Below are 17,699 nucleotides of genomic sequence, written 5' to 3'. Positions count from 1 at the left end.
GCTCTGCTTGCATTCACCATCATTTTTTCTGCCGCTCGCTCTCTGCACTTGCTCAACCACACACTCGCTACGCACACACATTACGCACTACCCTATTCCTTAAAGCAGCTATGCTACTCTTATAACAGTACCTTTCATTTAGATGTCCTTTTAATATTGAGGAGAGCTTTATTTTCCAGCACACACACAGAATGGACAGCTAGCAGACTGTGAGGAGATATTCGCTGAATTTGACAAAAAGTGTATTGAACAATCTTTCTCCAGAATCATCGACTCTACCTTGAATCGATTTGTCTTTGTCTATTTCCTTTCATCAGTGGAGCCTAAAAAAACAGTTTTCACTAAAAGAGTTGCTGTGATTTAGTTCAAGGTCCACTTATGCTGCGGGCTGATAGAAGTCTTTCAGTAATCTCAGGCAGGGACAGATCAGCATTTGAAAGCAGATATCTCTTTCAGGTTATAATAAGCTTGGCGTGGCCAGCCTTATCCCCTTTGACAACCTTAATTTTTGCAGAGGAGAGGAAAGAATAAAGTGAAGGACTTGAGGATTAGAAGTGAAGGATGGCTTATATACAGTAGAGACAGGAAACTCTTCATTTGACCTTTGCATTGACTATACTATATAGGTTTCTGAATCAGCCAGACGGTCCTTCAATCAGCTCATGTTATTTATATCCCATAAATCCTTGCACATAAAGGAGGGGTCAGCAGTTGTAGGGAGGTCTGCTGGCAATAAGGGCACAGAGGCCCTTGACATCGGAAGTGGACCATAAAGTCCTCTAATGGTGCAAGACTTAAAGGTTTGAAAAGATAAGTTCAGGGGAAGGGGAAGTCTGTGGCTTCTCAAATGAACACCAGCTGGTTCTGGAAATGACACAGTAAACACACCTACCTGCTTAATTTCATTAACACTGCTTGAAATTTAGGATACAGTTAACAGCTTGACTCTTGTATTACTATGTTAACAGCTTACGGTCTAAAAACAGCTGTGGCTCTCTCCCACTGCAGCAACAAGCAACATCTGAACATCAGTCAGCACTCACACATAATATTTATGTATTTATGACAGCAGTCACACTAACAGTGTTTTGTCTTGGTTATAATAGAAAAGTCAGCTTCGTTGTATTTTGTTTTCCATTCAATGTTCGGCTACAAGCAAACAAAAGTCATAGCGATTCACAAGTAGCTCACATAATTTATTAATAAAGCTGTAAAATCCATTTCCAATTCCTTTATCTTTAGCTAAGTATGATGGACTTTCTGTATACCTTTGTTGTTATTAATATACAGCAAAAACAGATGAATGTAAGCGTCAGTCCTGACAGTATCCTTTGTTCATTTAGTTACACAGACATGAGGAGCATTGTAGATCATTCAGTGTTTCCCCTATATTCATTCTGCAGAGTTATGAGCGCCGCTGCTAAAATTTCACACAATCATCAATACTAATGGCTACTAATGATTTTCACTTGCACACTGTGCGAGCACGATGACACCCTACGTTATCGTGGAATTGTTTTGAGTCATCGACTAGTGGATCAAATCCCAGAATCCTCCCTCTCCTCACTCTTCAAAGGACATCTACGTGAAAGGTACTGTTATAGGAATAGCATATTATCAATGTAAACAATTTATAGATTAATCAAAAAACAACTTCAGAATAACTCAACATTATATCCACCTTTATAACCAGCTAACTTTGCTGAGTTTATTAGATGTATGATCACTTTATTATACTATCAATTAATTTTAATCTGTAGTCTGTAGTGTTCATTGCAACACAGTTCCTTGTCTTTTTTCTGGAGAAAATCAAATCAAATACTGTCCGCTAGAACAAAACAAATCTGTGAAAAATCTGTGATGTTGTCTTTTAATTCACATCCCTGAAGTACAAAAGAACATCACTTTGACTATCAAGACACAGAAAAATAGTGTGGAGAGCTCTGTTTCATTCTTCCTGACTGCCAAACACAGTAGAAAATCATCTTGACTCTGGCGGCTGTCCAGATTTGATAGAAACACTGTTACATACATCACTCTCATTTGAAGTGGTTGTTTGAAAAGAGATTGAGGTTCGCTGGGTTTTAATGCATATTTTGATGTATGTGAGGGGGGAAGAGATTCAAGATAAAACAGCATTTTAAGTTGCTCTTTAATAAGGTGGTGGTATTTTAACCTGCTACATGATCCTGAACGCTGTTGGGTTGATGTCTCCCTACAACACTCCCATCTGTTCTTGCCCTGTTTTATCATTTCTAGACTTGTGATGGAGTCTTCTCCCTTGTGCATAATCTCAGAGATATGTGTCGACTGTGTTCTTCTCTTTGTACCTATCAGGGTTATGATATGCACTTACGCAGCATAGCCTGATTTGGTTTTCTTTCTTTTTTTTTTTTTTTAGGCTTTTCCTGCCAAGTTCACTTTTTTGGCAATAAATGCTCCCAAGTCCTTTGATGTTTCTGACTAGCCAGATGTCAACATCTATCTTCTTTTATCCATTAAACTGTGTCTTTTGGGGTTGTTTCCTGTATTTTCCTGTACTAGTGGTTCACTCAAGGGACCCAGACCCACATTTGAAAGCATCCTGAGTTTGTAGAAACTGCTCCTAACATGCCTGATAGTAACACACCCTGCAACTCTGATATGAGTGTCTGAAGGCTCCTGTAATGAAAAAAATATGAACTTTTGCAGACCAGACAGACAGACTCACTGATAAGCACAAACTAAACCGAACAGACCTGCAGTGGACAGCAGGAGGAAGATGACTGTTAGGACATTGAAGGACTGCCGGCTGGTGATAGTCATCTTCTCGTCCTCATGTGGGAAGGAAGGGAGGGAGCAGGAGGCAGGGAGGGAGGGGAGCAGCTCAGCTTTAGCTGGACGTGGGCATCCTCTGCTTGCTGACAGCTTCTCTCACATGGCTGCTGCCGGGAGTCAGGACTCCTGATGGAAATAAGACAAGCACAGAGAGAAAAGATTAAGATATGTGGTTTAGATTTCTTGAAGGTTCACCCTGCTGTGTGGACAGCTTGTCTGGCAGTGAGCGCCCATGATGTCTTCCGAAATCTGTCCTTTGGTTTACATAATATGATGGCTTTAATTAAATTTGGCACTGTGGCAACATCGGGGCTCACAGTTGTTCAGTGCTTTCACAAATCACTATTGTCGTGACTGTGGTTTCTCTGCTTGTTTTGGAAGAAATGTGTGCTTATAATTCTGATCTTCGGTGACACATCTTATATTAAAGTCATCAACAAAACCAATAATGAGGAATTACAATGCACTCATTTGAAGGTCTGGAACTATGGATTATTTTCTTTACTAATCTGCAAATTTACTGTATGTTTATTTTATCTTTATGATTAATTATCCAGTCTATATTATGTCAGAAAATAGAGATCAACGGTCATTACAAGTTCAAGATTTCCTCTTTAAATCGCTTGTTTTGGACAATCCAAAACACAAATACATTCAATTTACAAGGATAAAAAGAGAAAAGTGGCACATTCTCACATTGGAAAAGCTGGAACCAGTAAATAACAGTTGCATCAATAAAAATAGAAAACAATTAAAATGTTTTTTTTAACTCGACTCTAATTGAACAGCTTGTGCTGTTGCATCTAATAGCCAACAGATATTTAATAGATATAATAACTAAGCATGGTGTTAAAGCATAATGAGTGAATGGTCATTTTTAACAGCAGTACACTATAAGTTTGTAGTTCTTAGAGAAACTATTGCTGTTTGTACAGGATATTTAATGAAATACACTTGCATAGAACTTGCTCCTTCAGCACAGAGTAGTTTTGATTGCAGGACTGCTGAGGAGCAGTTTGTTTGTAAATGATGCATCGTGGGATTTTATGGATTCCTCTTATTCCTCTTCACCTGGGTATCACTGTGCAGTTACTGTTAAAAGCTCTGTCTTAGCCATCTGTCCACTGATGCTAAGTGAGATTAATGTGGTAACGGCCACGCTTGTTTCTGTTCTTTGGCGAATGTATTCCATTAATAGTACCAGAGGAAATTAAACATAAATAGTCCCTGTCCCTGAACTAGTTAAAGGTTAAAGTTATGGTAATTTATTACTACGTCTGTCAATGAACCATTTGCATTTAGAATTGGTTTTAAAAAGTTAATTTGAGAGGCAAGTTGTTTTGGCTTGCTCTAGTGCCAAGTTGGGCCCTGAGAGAGCTGCACGTGGAGGGAGATCAGAGACACGGAGTGAAGTTTTGTTTTGGGGCACCATTATGTTTCGTGACCACACAATCAGAGGAGAAAGGGTTGAGGGCAAGAGTGAAGAGAAGAAAAGAGATGCAGCCTAAAGCCACAAATATACTTTCTCAGAGAAATTTCGGACGATACATTCACCAGGTCAGAAATACTAAGTTGTATATATTTTTTAGAGCAGCAGTGACATGATGGAGGAGATGATTGTTGTTGAATTAATCATTTGTAAGAGATCAATAACAAGCTACATTAAAAAAAAGTGTTCGCATGTACAGGTTGCACACTGGTAGCCATATTTATTTGGTGTGTGTTCAATACCAGCTGTGAGGTGGAGGTACAGGATGTATTTGTCTAAGGTGAGGCTCTTGGCTTGTTGGTTTTAGAAAGTTGCAAAAGTTGTCTGTCCAAAATATCTAAAATGGACCCTTATAAAACTTACCCAAAACCAACATGCAGAAATAATGTTTTCTTTTTTCCCAAGGACAACTGACCCGAAGACAGTCAGACCAAGTCCACATAGACTCAAGGAAAATCAAACTCTATTCAAATTTTGATTGACTCGAGCATAATGCTCCACCAAATTACAAGCAGCTGCAGTTGAATAGAGCAGCAACGTGTCTTTTTTTCATCAAAAACACATTCTTCTCCTGTGATGATTATGACGCATCATGTGATCGGAGCTGATCCAGTCTGCTTGGATCCATTTGGGTATTACTCATATTGACACAGCGTCAGTGAGACCCTAACCAACCTGCTTAGACTGAATATTATCTGGACCTGGTTCTTCCAAGATATTACAGTACATATTGGGTCTTTGCTCTTGTTGTGATGCAGCTCCTCGCTGGCTAGAAATATGGTATCAGGCTACATGAATGTGAAGTCAAGCGTTACTGAAAAAAATATGTGCCTCTGTAGATAAACAAACGTATTGGAGGAGTAAAGTTGTACAAACACCTTGGAGAATCCCAGTCCCTGTCAGTTACTGTGTTATTGCTCTACCTGTTACCATGTTTCTTATGCAGTCTGAACAGTATGAACTGATAGTTGTCCATATACAAAGCCATTATTATGGACTGTATGGACAGAATATGTACACAGAGCACAGCAGCCTGTTTCTGTTGGAGTCTTTTAAAGCATTTTAGATCAGACAAGCTGTTCCTTCTTCAGAAAGCCAGGCAGCTGAGGTCCCAGGAGGCTTGTTAGAGTGGCATTTTATATTTTTTTCCACTCTTTTTACTTCTGGTGAGAGCTTCAGTGTTCTGTCAGATGACAACATGTGCAGTACAATGAGGGATTCCCATCCTCTCAACCCCACCCCACCCCCAAACCAACTCTTCCTCTCCACCCCTCTGCTCTCTCACAGGGGTTTGATATGCATTATTTCTTTGTCTTCCAGTTTTTTTCACAGGGAGTCACATCATTGTCACATTGCTCCCTGCGCTGTACAAGCTATAAAAGGGCAAGGTTCACTTCATCACAGTGCTGGGCTTGTTTACAAAGAAGAAATGAATGTGAAGGGTTTGTGTAATGAGCCTGATGGTAGTGAAGCAGAACATGTACTGTAAATACACAGACAGGCACACCCCAGCATAGTACACAGTGCATAGCTCCCTAGGACTGAAAATAGAATATACTGCCCAGCCGAACAGGCATGCAACACAGATGGAGGGTCTAGCTACTTGTGGTTTATGTCTGAGATCAAACTAAAATATACATAAAGACCAAGACAACCTTGTGTTGCCACTCTCAGAGTAACCGTAAAGGCTGTTAAGAGAGGAAATATGTAAAAAATTAACAAACTCCTGTGGCAACCAAGAGCACACAGAGCTTGTTTATTTGTCTACATGTTACTCACTGTTGTTGCCTTACTGCAGCAACCACTGTGAATCTAACGGCGCACTTTTCATCACAGCGCAGCAGGAGACCCAAATCTGTCAGAGGTTTGACGAGGGGAAGTACAGTGGAAGATTTTCGGCTATTTGGAGATTACACGAAGCGATATGCTGTGACTATCTCATGAACATTCTTGTTCAAGTCTTATTTTTGTTCAGATTTTAACTTCAAAGTCTGTGACATGTTATTATGCTTTCTAAAAATCATTATTTATTTACTTTGGCCTGCTATGTCTTATCTGAGAGGCCTATAAGTTTGTGAAGGCACAAACTCAACATTACAAGTCTCTGTCTCTACTTAACTAGATGAAACATCTAGGCCTGTCATTTTGAGTATGCACGTAACCTTTTTTTTCCTATGGATGATAGTAGTTGGATATTTATGCAGCCTCTCAGCCTCGTTATTAGGTTTGTGTTTTCCTCAGAGCACACAAATACACTCTCTGTTGCTATGCTGGCCCTTAATCCATGTTAATGTGTATTATCAATCACACTAAAACACGAGAGTTAGTGAGCATCTGCAATGAAGTACAGTTTGGAGATGAGACTCCTACTTCACACTGGGACTAGCTAAGTGACTGCATCTTATATCTGGGTCAGCTAATGGGCTTGCATCCAAATACTGATCAGTATTCTGCTGCAAAAAGCCCTGTGCCTAATTGTTGCTCTCTTTGACTGTCATCATAATAAATTGGGATTCATTCACTTTTGATGACATTAGAGCTTCACTCAGAAGCCCTTGAGTGCTCCATTAGGATATGAGCCCATGTTGGGAGATTTAGAGCTGTGATCTAATGATCGTCATTGGCACAGAGGACTGAATTGTGTGCAGCACAATTGTCAGTGAGTGAAGAGTGGCAGCCTGAGGCAGTGAACTAGATAATTTGTTTGTGGATGTGTAGGACAGAATGTGTCAGAAGTTGAGTTGTAGATATCACAAGACAGAGTCCATCATCTTTAGGATGTCCTGCCGTGCTCTGAGCCATGCACACAGGCAACAGCTTTCATTACAACAGAAAAACAATGTAAACCACTTGAATTAAATATATGAAGACCTATCCAATCATTTCTTTACCTTTTGTGTTAAACATATCTAGGGGCTGGACTGAGTGCATGTTTTTTGTGCTCCTGAGACGATTCCAATACCTTTATTCAGGGTATCTGCTACCAAAGACCAATCAATACCAGAGCCCCTTTTTTCCTACTTTTAAAACTATATTCTTCACTGCAATTAACTCATCGGGATCATTTTTATGTAAGGTAACACAAGGTCTACACACTAATAAAATTCAGTATTCAAAACAGTATTCAATTGATTGCTCACATTGATTGGTAGATACCCGATCAGTACCAGCACTGTTTGTAGAGATCAGTACATCCCTACTAACTGGGCAGGTCACCAGTCTATCCCAGGTATAACAAATATTGAAAGACAAACACACATATGTTCATGCTTATAGAAGCCTGAAGTCTTAATTAAAAGAGAAAAAGAGAGGTGGACAAGAGAGGTGAAAATTGTCTCAAGGAATATGATCAGATTAAAGTCAATTGAGCTTATTGTAAATATCACTGGGACATTATTTACTGTTATGAGTTGTTTTCAGTGATCTGGCTGAAAGTTGACTTTGTTTTAATGATGACTAGGTTCATATCTCTCTTTCTCCGCTTCTTCATTTCACCAAACTGGTTTATTTATTTTGATTTGATTACAGTTTATACAGTTGATTCTTGTAAACAACATGCATTTTGTTTAGACTATTACGGGCTTCACTGCCAGCTTTAACCTCGGGCTCTGGCTGAATTTAATGCAGGACGGCATGATGCTGATTTGAATTTGATTTGTTGTATTTAATACTGAGAGGCTGTAAGAAGGAAACATAATTCAATGAGCATTAAATTTTGTTTTATTGCCTTGAAAGCTTTATTAAGATCTATTTTTCCTAATAGCTCTGACTTTATGACAGACTTTGGTCAGTTGAGATAAAAGGACAAGTCACCTCATAGATCTTCTTTATTAGCTTTGCTTAAAATATGTTTTTTGAATCACTGCATGAAATAATTTTCCCTTTTGTATTGTTTTACTGTAAGTGCCAACTCAAAAAGACATGAAAAATATTTCTGTCAGAGATAAAACACTATAGATACACAAAAGTTTACAAGAAGATAAATTTCATTTAATAATGCAGATAACCGAGAGTATACTGTATCACACTACTACTCATACTCATACACAGTCAAGTCCAAATGTCTATCCAATGTTTTTCTTTTTCTATTATTTACAACAAAACAAAGAAGGCACAGCCAAGGCATCTTTCCATTACAAACTGCTGAAGCAGTGTCAGACTGATAACTGCTTATTCATTGTGGTTTATCACTGCGAGCCCAGAACTGCAGAACTCAACATAAATTTGACTGATGAACAGAGTTTCTTCTTCAGTTTATATGATCAGTCACCTGAATAAATTTTCCAGATCAAATATTTTAAATAAAGCCCAGAGGCAGCAACGTGTTTTGGTCTGGTGGCTTGATGTCGCCCGGGAGACATTTACGTCACAGTAGATACGGGGACGAATGTAACATCTAGTAATTAGCACCCACAATGTAGTGTACACGTAAATGAATACAATCTATTTGAAAAAAGCAGAGGGAGAATAACACAGCAGGGTTGCCATAGAGCTTGTTGTGGAGAGTTTGGCCAATATGGCAGCATAATGGGCTCCGCTATTGTGCAGTGCAGCCACCTTCCCGCACGGGTGGTCTGTTTCTTTTTTTGACTTTGTAATGGTTTGTTAGCTTAACACAAGACACACAAGCACAAGATGAGAGACGTGCTGTAATCAAACTTGCATCGGCTGCAGGCTCGCTGTGCTCCTACCTGCTGAGATCTGTCATGTTAATGGAAACCATTCGGCCTCCTCCTTCACTTTGTTTTGCATCCTTTCTTTTTCATCAATTTGGATTACAAAGGAAGATTGAAAAATAATGGAGGATTGGTCTGAAAATCCCTCTCAGATCCAACTAGAATAATAACCGATCAACTTCTTTTTATGTATAGCTTCGGTAATACCTGGTTGAAGTGGCAGCATACCATCAAAGGGAGACTATTAGTTGTTATTTCTGCAGAGAGTTATATCAGCATCCATCTGTGTGGAAATAAACCTCCCCCAGCAGTGGTTCATAACAGATATGAGCATTGCTCATTTCACCTCGCTACACTGCTCCAGCCTCATTTTCAAGTTGAATAAGCAAATGATATCAAAACTATGGAGGTGAGGGAGGAGAACTCTGATACATTTTCTTAAGCTTTCGTCACATATAGAAACAGTGAAAGGGGTAATTATAACATGGCAAAACACCCGGGAGATTTTTTATCATCATAGCTAAGAGGAGAAAGTCTATTCTTGACCAAATGAGAATTTAACAGGGCGATTCTTGAGTAATTGTTGCTTGGCAGTAAATATATGCAGGCAGCGAGGGAGATGCAGCTAATGAGACAGCTACTGGAGTCTAATAAGTTGAATTCATTATACAATCAAGGTCTCAAAGTCAGTTGGGGTATGAAAAATCTTGGAGCCCCATCTAGCATAATGCATGTCTACAAAAAATGTTGTTTTCATATGATACAGTATGAATGAATCGAGCTCAGTCGATACTACATGTGCCTTTGCTATAAAGAGGGTACTGAAGGTTACGAATCAATTTGTAAGACCTTTATCAGACAAGATGTAAAGTGGGCCAGCTATAGTAATTAATTTCTGTCTTTGTAAGTCATTTTGTTTCAGTCTTTTATCAAGCAAAAATTCGACAAACATTCTCTAGTTCCAGCTTATCAGATGTGAAGATTTCCTGCTTATCTCTGTTTTGTATCATGGTGAACGTAATGTATTCAGTAAATAAAATAATCTCACCACAAGATCCATCTAAAAGCTGCTCTGAAGCTTTAAATCGAATCACACAATCTTTCTCAAAAAATTGAGTTTTCATGGAACCATAGATCAGCGGTGCCTAAACTGGGGACCAGAACACCCAAAAGGGGTCACAATTTGATTTAAAGGGGAGGTGAGATGATTTCCAGGATAGAAAATAAAAAATAAAACATTATCTTTTAAGACTTTACCTTAACACTAAGCTTTTGTCTTGTAAAATTACATATAGTTTTACTGCTTCTGGCCCCTAAAATGATTCAAATAAAACAGTCTGAGAAGGAAAAAAAACAACTCTTGGAGTAAACAACTCAAAACATGCATCCTGTGACAAGTATACATTGCTGCAAATTATGGGGTTTCATACAAAAAAGGTTAGGAACCACAGTTGTGGATGTTCAGAATTCAGTCCATGTTGACTTAAAAGTCAAGATAGAAAGTTAATTTTAAAAATTGGAAAAAACCAATCTTACCAGAAGGTCCACTTGGTTTCTGTTCTCGATATGTCTCAGATTATCTCTTTATAGATTTGCACTTTGAATATATAATATGAGCTTGTGATGTGTGTTTTTCACTGTTTTCTGATATGTGATTGACAAAACAATTAAGTGATTTAGACCTGTAATGATTAGTTGATCGGCACAAAGTTAATTGTCAACTATTTTGATAATCAAAATATCTTTTTAGTCTTTTTTTTTTAAAGCAAAAAGTTGGGGTGCCCTGGTGGCCACATGACTGAATGTGAATTTGATGCTTTTTCTTTGTCATATATGATATTAAAGTGAGTATTTTTGGGTTTTGGACGAAATTTGAAGAAAAATTTGAATATGTCAAGTTGGGCTGTGACAACTTATAACAGCCATTTTTTCAATATTTACTGACATTTTACAGACAAAACGATTAATCGAGAAATTAATGGTTTATCAGATTAATCGAAAATAATTGTAAGCTGCAGCTCTACATTGATTTATCATAAAATTAGCCAGCAGATGACTGATAATGAAAATAAGCATTAGTTGTTGCAGCACTACTGTTGATTTGAGTTTCTTGTCCCTGAACAACATCTCTAATGTTTTTACTTGGAACAATGGACTCAGAGGATGGATGTTTGACTAAATGTCACAGAGATGCACTAGCTGTCGCAGTTAAGTCACTTTAAAGGCTACAGAAAGCCTTCGAGGATCTGTTCTACAGCAGCTCCCAACACTTGCAGCCGCATCAAGGTTTGAACTGCTTGTAGGCCACATGGAGGCCTCATCTGTCAATGCATCAGTGCTTTGGCACTCAAATTCAGTTTTCTTTTCTTTGACTGTGAGTCATGCAGAATAACTGGACTTGTTTTGGCTCCAGGGTTTGGGAGACTCTGAGAACTGTTTGGTGTCTCTGGTGCAGACAGGCACGACAGTATCTCCAGACGCAAGCCAGGATTGTTTATTTGGATTTGTTTTAACACCCGACTCTGGGCTCAGTTGGTTTCTCTTGGAAATGTTCCCTTTTTTCATCTGCCTGACCCTGAATTTAAAATAGCTTGTGACCGCAGACAAGTAGCCTGGTGGGAATTTCAAAAATGAAATAGAAAATCATATGACATGGGACAGTAATGCATGACAAAACTGTACCTAAAACATAGCGGTTTGATAATCTTTGTTGTTTCCCTTATGACCTGCATTAATATTCTAAGCTTATAAGAGACCACCGTGGTAGAGAAGCAACACTACAGAAGTTGGCAAAAATATAATGTTCTACGTGATCCAACAGTTATCTCACAGTATTTAATACTAATAAACCAACAATAAACAAGCCTGAAGTAGTAAAAAGACTATCTAAGGTATAGTTAAAGTTGGGTTTGGTGCACACATTGTCCTGCAAAGAAATGTACGATAAGTGATCTTACTCCTAATCCACAGTGACTTTTACGAGTGTGTCAGATCCAAAGCAGCACACTGAACATAGAGAGGGGTGTGGATTTACCCTCAGATAACCTTCCTGAACAACAGTCTGTCTTAAGAACAGTCAGAGCCAAACTCTATGCAACTCAGCCTAGAAATAGACACACACTGCAGAGACCTGGAGAGCTCTCGTACACCTTGAGGTCTCAGAGGTCATGGAGGGCAGCGGTAACAGACAACCTCACGCTACACTGCCAAGAATACCTCAGATGAGAACGGATAATACTCCACGCTGCTCCACATCCAAACGCTAATGGTGTTTTGGCAGCTGGTTTATATGGCTTGTTAGAAAACCTTAAAATGCAAAGAACCATTTGTGGGCCGTTCCAGCTATCATTATTGGAAGTGTCGGTTGACTGGCCATCGTAGTGGGATTGCACCTCATTAATGAGGCTGTCCTGGTTTTGACCCACGGCGAGTGAATTCACCTCAGTTTGCATAAGTTTAGTAGATCTGTGAATAATAACTTCCTATTATGCCCTGAAATGCTCCCTGGGTGCCAGTGAGTTCAACTCTAATATTGTAACTTTGTGCTAAATGCTCTGAAGTCTCCACTAAAAAGGTTCTATTGAGCTGATTTCTGTGACTGTGGGATTATTTTTTTATTAACAAAATGAACAATAGCAGAGTTACCTGCTGTTATTCAGCGATAATATGCAGGCATGATTATTCTGTCTATTTGAATTATTAGTCATTATTGGAGAGAAGAATTATAATGAGCCATTGTATTACATGGTGAATCAAAAATTAGTCATTTGAGCCCACAATGATTCATGGATTATAGTGAGTCTTTATATAACACGTTATCTCTGTCAACTCAGTGAGCACATATATGTTTGGAGCAGCTGAGTTTACACCGCCTGTAATGTGGCTTTTCTGATATGTGCTGTTTGACTACGTGGAACTTGGTGGCAGCTGACTTAAGAGACAAAAGCACACAGCTTTCACCTTCATTCATGCTTTTCCTGCCTTTTCCAAAAAAAGCGGCATCACTGTTTTTTTCTGTTTTTAACGAAGAGATTCACCAATGGAAAGGAGAAAAAAGAAAGAATGCAGTGTTTTACGTGAGAATGACAAACCCAAGAGGATTTGCCCATAACTACTCCTGGCTCAGAGGCTCAATCTGTTCTTGAGCTATGATAGTCCCTGGTTTGACTACCATATATCATTGGTTTTGTTTACATAACCCTTTATTAGACTGAAGACCTCTGCAGAGGACTGTTTGAACTTTTGATACACGGAATGACGAACAGACAAAGGTTTTATGAGCATTTTAAAGCTTTAAAGGTTGTTGTTTGTAAATCCTTGACTACATAAACCAGACCTGTACTTTTGAGTTATGATGAGCTAAGAAAAATAAAAAAAACCAAACAGTACTTTTCATCAACAAGTCAAATCCTTCAGAACATAATGTGAATACACCTAAAATAACTGCGATCAATGTGACAAAATAACCTCAACTCAAAGGTCCACTAACTAGTTTTTTGAGCTTTCAATTCTATCTCACAGTCTTCAACAGCAAACAGGGTGGGCTCAGGTGTCAAAAATGAACTTCCGCACTAAAGATATTTCATACAAAAGCATGATTTAATTGGCTAATTGATGACTGGGAGATATGGTTGAAAACTCTGAAAAATAATAGATTATTTTGTTATATATACTGTTTCCAAAGACCAAGAATGGACATCCATGCTCAGAAATACAGAAATTTGATGACACAATGTCTGAGTTTTGGCACAGAATATATATTTTAAGATTTAAGACTTTTTTTTATCACTCATAAAATGTTGTTAAAGAATAAAGTGAGCATCTTAAATGCTCATCCATAGGTTATGTGCCCAGCTGTTCCTTTAGTCCTCTCACTTGCCACTTCTTGTTGACACAGTAGATGCATTTAAGCTGTTACCCTGACAAGCTCCTTCTATCTGGTGATAAAAGCTTTTTCCAACATTGCAAGGCTGAGCCAAAGTGACAGAGGCTCTGCTGCACCTCCGACTCTGTAATCAACAGCTCGTGTCTGACATCGACGTTTAACCCTTCGTCCACTCCCCCTGCATCTCTGCTGTCACTCACATCTGCCAACTCCCTACAACACCTCTGCGAGGGAGGTCCGTCAGATGTACGGCTTTATATGGAAGCAAATTTCAGTCCGTCCGCTCTGCTTTTGGATTCACAGGCATAAGACCTTTTTAGAGATTCTACTAATGTTGTTTTGCCTTTATTTTGTACAGTTTGTGTTATGACGCATTTCACTGGTGATTAAAGCATCTGATACCTTCTGGTAGCTCTCTAAATCAGGAATTATACGTGTTTGTGCAGGCGAAATGACAAAAACAACTTGTCGGATTTACTTCGATCGCTAAGTTGCACAGGCTTGTTTACCAAACTAGTGGAAATTTTGGCACAGGTTTGTTTACTGATCTCAAATGAGATACAATTAGTCTACAGTGTCACACGTTTAGGTGGATTTGTTCATGTGCTCTGTATAAAAGTAGAAATACAACATACTGGGTATTCAGACTATAATCAGCACTTTTATTACACAAGGAGCTGCACTGATGGGGATGCGTTGCTTGAGGTACAGCTGCATATAACGGTTTGAGTACCAGATCCTGTTTCGTTACAGTTATGATATTTATGAGGGTAAAACCATTGTCTTTAAGCTTATACAAAGGAAAATAGTTATATTCTCCTCTGAGATTTGACAAAGATTTATATTGGTACTTAGATGTAACAAAAAACCATGTTGAGCATTACAAGTGTACCGAACAAGCTTCTTACTGGTCACATATAACACTGATCTATGAGGTGATGCAGCAATCAATTAGAGTTGAAGAGGAGGCCAGTAAAGGGGGATGCTTTGGTCACAGGTCAGATGCTGGTAGAACACATAATGACAATTGACAAAGTGCAGGGTCATGCATATAGATTTAAATGTCAATATATCAATATTATGGTTAGGTTGAGTATTTTTCTCTTTTTTCAAAATCACCTTTAGGGAAAGACTCCTGACCTTCCTGCCTCAATTAAGGTTTCTGAGAACTGTTAAGGAACTGGTTTCATTGAAGAGAAGACAATACACAGACAGCTGATTATTTATGTATGAGTATGAACAACAAAGCATAAATACTAATTTGCATAATTTGTCCACTCTAGTAAATATTTGCTCAACCTCTAATTTCTCCAAGTATTAATATTCCCTCTCGTGAATTATCATTCATGCGTAATTTAACTGTTTCAGCTGGGTCAATACTACAAAACGCCTCAAGGGAGTCTGAATCGATGTAATTTTTCTTCCCTTTTGTGTTGACCAAACATACACACACACTGTCACAGAGCAAACACAGCATTAATATTCAAAACAGCCATTGGGTGAACCTGTGTCTGAATTTCAACAGCTTGTTCGTCATTTGATTATTCCTTCAGCCTCTCATTTCAATGGCTGCACAATAGGAGGAAATGTTTTCCTGATGGCAATAAAAACCGCTCGTCACCCCCCAACAAGCCCAACACCAAAGCTCAAAGCTATCTACATACATGAAGAAGGGTGCACATAAATGCAGCCCAACATATTAATGTTCAGATATATGAAAACATTTAACGAGCTGTTTTATCAACTGCAAACAAGCTGAGAGTAAAACGCACCGCCGTGTTTGTTTTTTCACTTTGTTGAGTGTTGCAGTACACCGTTAAGGGTCAGGATGCGTAGCATTACCACGTGGAGCAGACCACCGATATTAGCGTTGACAGTATAATGGGACAAAGTGCTAGCTGGCTTTCTGCCCCTGGCATCTAATGGTTACAGCACTGAAGTACACGGGGGCCACATGGAGGGAGAGTGGGTGGATACAGCTGATGAGTAGAGACGGTGAGTGTGTGTGTGTGTGTGTGTGTGTGTGTGTATGCGATTTGCTCTACATGCCGCTGCTAGATTATCATCTGTTGGGTGGAATCTGATACGGAAGGGAAACCAGCATCAAAGGCAACGTCAATGCTTCATCAAGAAACCTGCTTCTGTCAGCCTCTCTCTCTTTCTCACTCGCTCGCTCGTTGGCTCACACATACAAACAGATATGTTGCCCTGGGCTGGGGAACTCGGTGTGAACCCTACGGAGAGAGATGTCATGATGACAGACCAGATAAACCAAATGAATGCAGAGTTTTCTGCACCACAGATCAGAAAACAAGACAATTCTGAGTGATTCCATGCTGCTGTTTATTTTGGGTTGGAGAATGTAATTATTTGGCTGGCATCGCTGCTGTTGGTGTTATTAATCAGTTGTACTCTCAGTTGGGAACTGTTTGGTGTTATTTTAGGGGGACTGAGGGGATGTGATGTGCTCAGACAGAAAGATAAAACCTTTGTTCTGGTCAGATGTGCAAACAAATGGGATTCAGTGCTGTCCTCACTAGAGGACAATGATCCAAAGAGCATACAACCCTACAATCACCAACAATACAAGAAATATTTCTGCATCTTAGCAAGTGTTCAAACTGGCAGTTTATTCCAAATCTGGGAGTTATTCACAGAGAAATTATGTAATATAAAACCTTTTTTCAAACCCTAGACCAAATCAAGAAACTGTACTCAAGTCCACCTGAACCAAGATGTGTGAGGGTAGTTGGAGTTGAACTGTGTTACAATTAGCCTGGACTCAAAAATCAATCAGTAATCAGTACACCCAAAAAACTAATGTTTTGGCTCAACAACAACAACAAAAAATTAACTATACAGTTTGCATCAAGCTTTTTGAGTAATGACAACTTCTGATGAAATTATGTTGAAACAACAAATTACACTGAGTTAGAGGAATTAGCTTCTCCTCTACAATCAAAGGTATTTTTAATCAATCTTCAATCAATCTTCTTAAGCTACTGCAACATTTTTTTCCACAATATAGTAAAGACCTTTTAGATCAAGGTTGTAAAATCTCTGTCAAGTTGCTATGAGTGTTCTGTATGTGCAACAAAGTTTGTTTAGACAGTTGACAAAACAATTTCAAATGGTGTCTTCTGTCTCCTTTTCTGTTACAGTATCAGTTTTGTAGCCTCTTCAGCGGACTTCAAAATATAAAACAACATAATCTAAATAAAATATGATGGTGCTGTGAAACAAATGGGATCTTCAGAAAATACTGTTCTAAGACTCATTACTTTTTCACTGGCTTTTAGTCCATCAAGTTCAAGTCACAGCTTCTGAAACACTTTAAAAGTACATTTAAGTTCCTTGGGATAGCTCAGATTCAGTGCATATATAATGCCCATCAGCAAAGTACAGCAGCTTGGGATATCCCTTCCCTCCAGGATTTTGTTGCTGTCTTGTGGTCAGATCCTGGGGTAGACCAATAACAGATGATGACAATTTTCTTCACTTGCCTGTCAAGACCTGCCTCTAACTCTTCCATGTCCTTGTAAAACAAATAAAAAGATAGGTTAGCGTGTTTGAGATAATGAATTGGATGATTACTGCTGACTTTTTTAGATTGCTTGGATTAACAATATTTTACACATCTTGACATTTTAAGGAAGAATGTAATGCTGCCTTTAAGACCAGGAAAAATAACATCTCTTGCTGCAGGTAGACACAAAAGCAACACTGGAGGAATGAACAAGAGATTGAGGAAAAAACAAAAAAAAAACTCGCACTGCACCATTGCATCCCTCGCACAGAACAATCCATAGTCCAAGTTTGGCCGACAGCAATT

General features: G+C 38.8%; 1 protein-coding gene and 1 long non-coding RNA gene across 8 annotated transcripts in view; one reads left to right on the top strand and one right to left on the bottom strand.

Annotated features, from left to right (window-relative positions):
* The window catches only part of shisal1b (shisa like 1b), a 107,593-nt gene that overhangs the window by 19,603 nt on the left and 70,291 nt on the right, over positions 1-17,699 (bottom strand). For all 6 annotated transcript variants that reach the window (XM_044356248.1, XM_044356249.1, XM_044356247.1 and 3 more), the window contains one exon: positions 2,739-2,943. In XM_044356248.1, the coding sequence (XP_044212183.1) occupies positions 2,739-2,805 (67 nt within the window). In that variant the 5' untranslated portion in view covers positions 2,806-2,943. The remainder of the gene's footprint in view (positions 1-2,738; positions 2,944-17,699) is intronic.
* The window catches only part of LOC122985524, a 110,512-nt gene that overhangs the window by 24,417 nt on the left and 68,396 nt on the right, over positions 1-17,699 (top strand). The window lies entirely within an intron of this gene.

This window comes from Thunnus albacares, chromosome 7, assembly GCF_914725855.1.
Source record: "Thunnus albacares chromosome 7, fThuAlb1.1, whole genome shotgun sequence".
Lineage (NCBI taxonomy): Eukaryota > Metazoa > Chordata > Actinopteri > Scombriformes > Scombridae > Thunnus > Thunnus albacares.
Note: the sequence above shows the minus strand (reverse complement) of the source record. Positions and strands in the feature narration are given on the sequence as shown.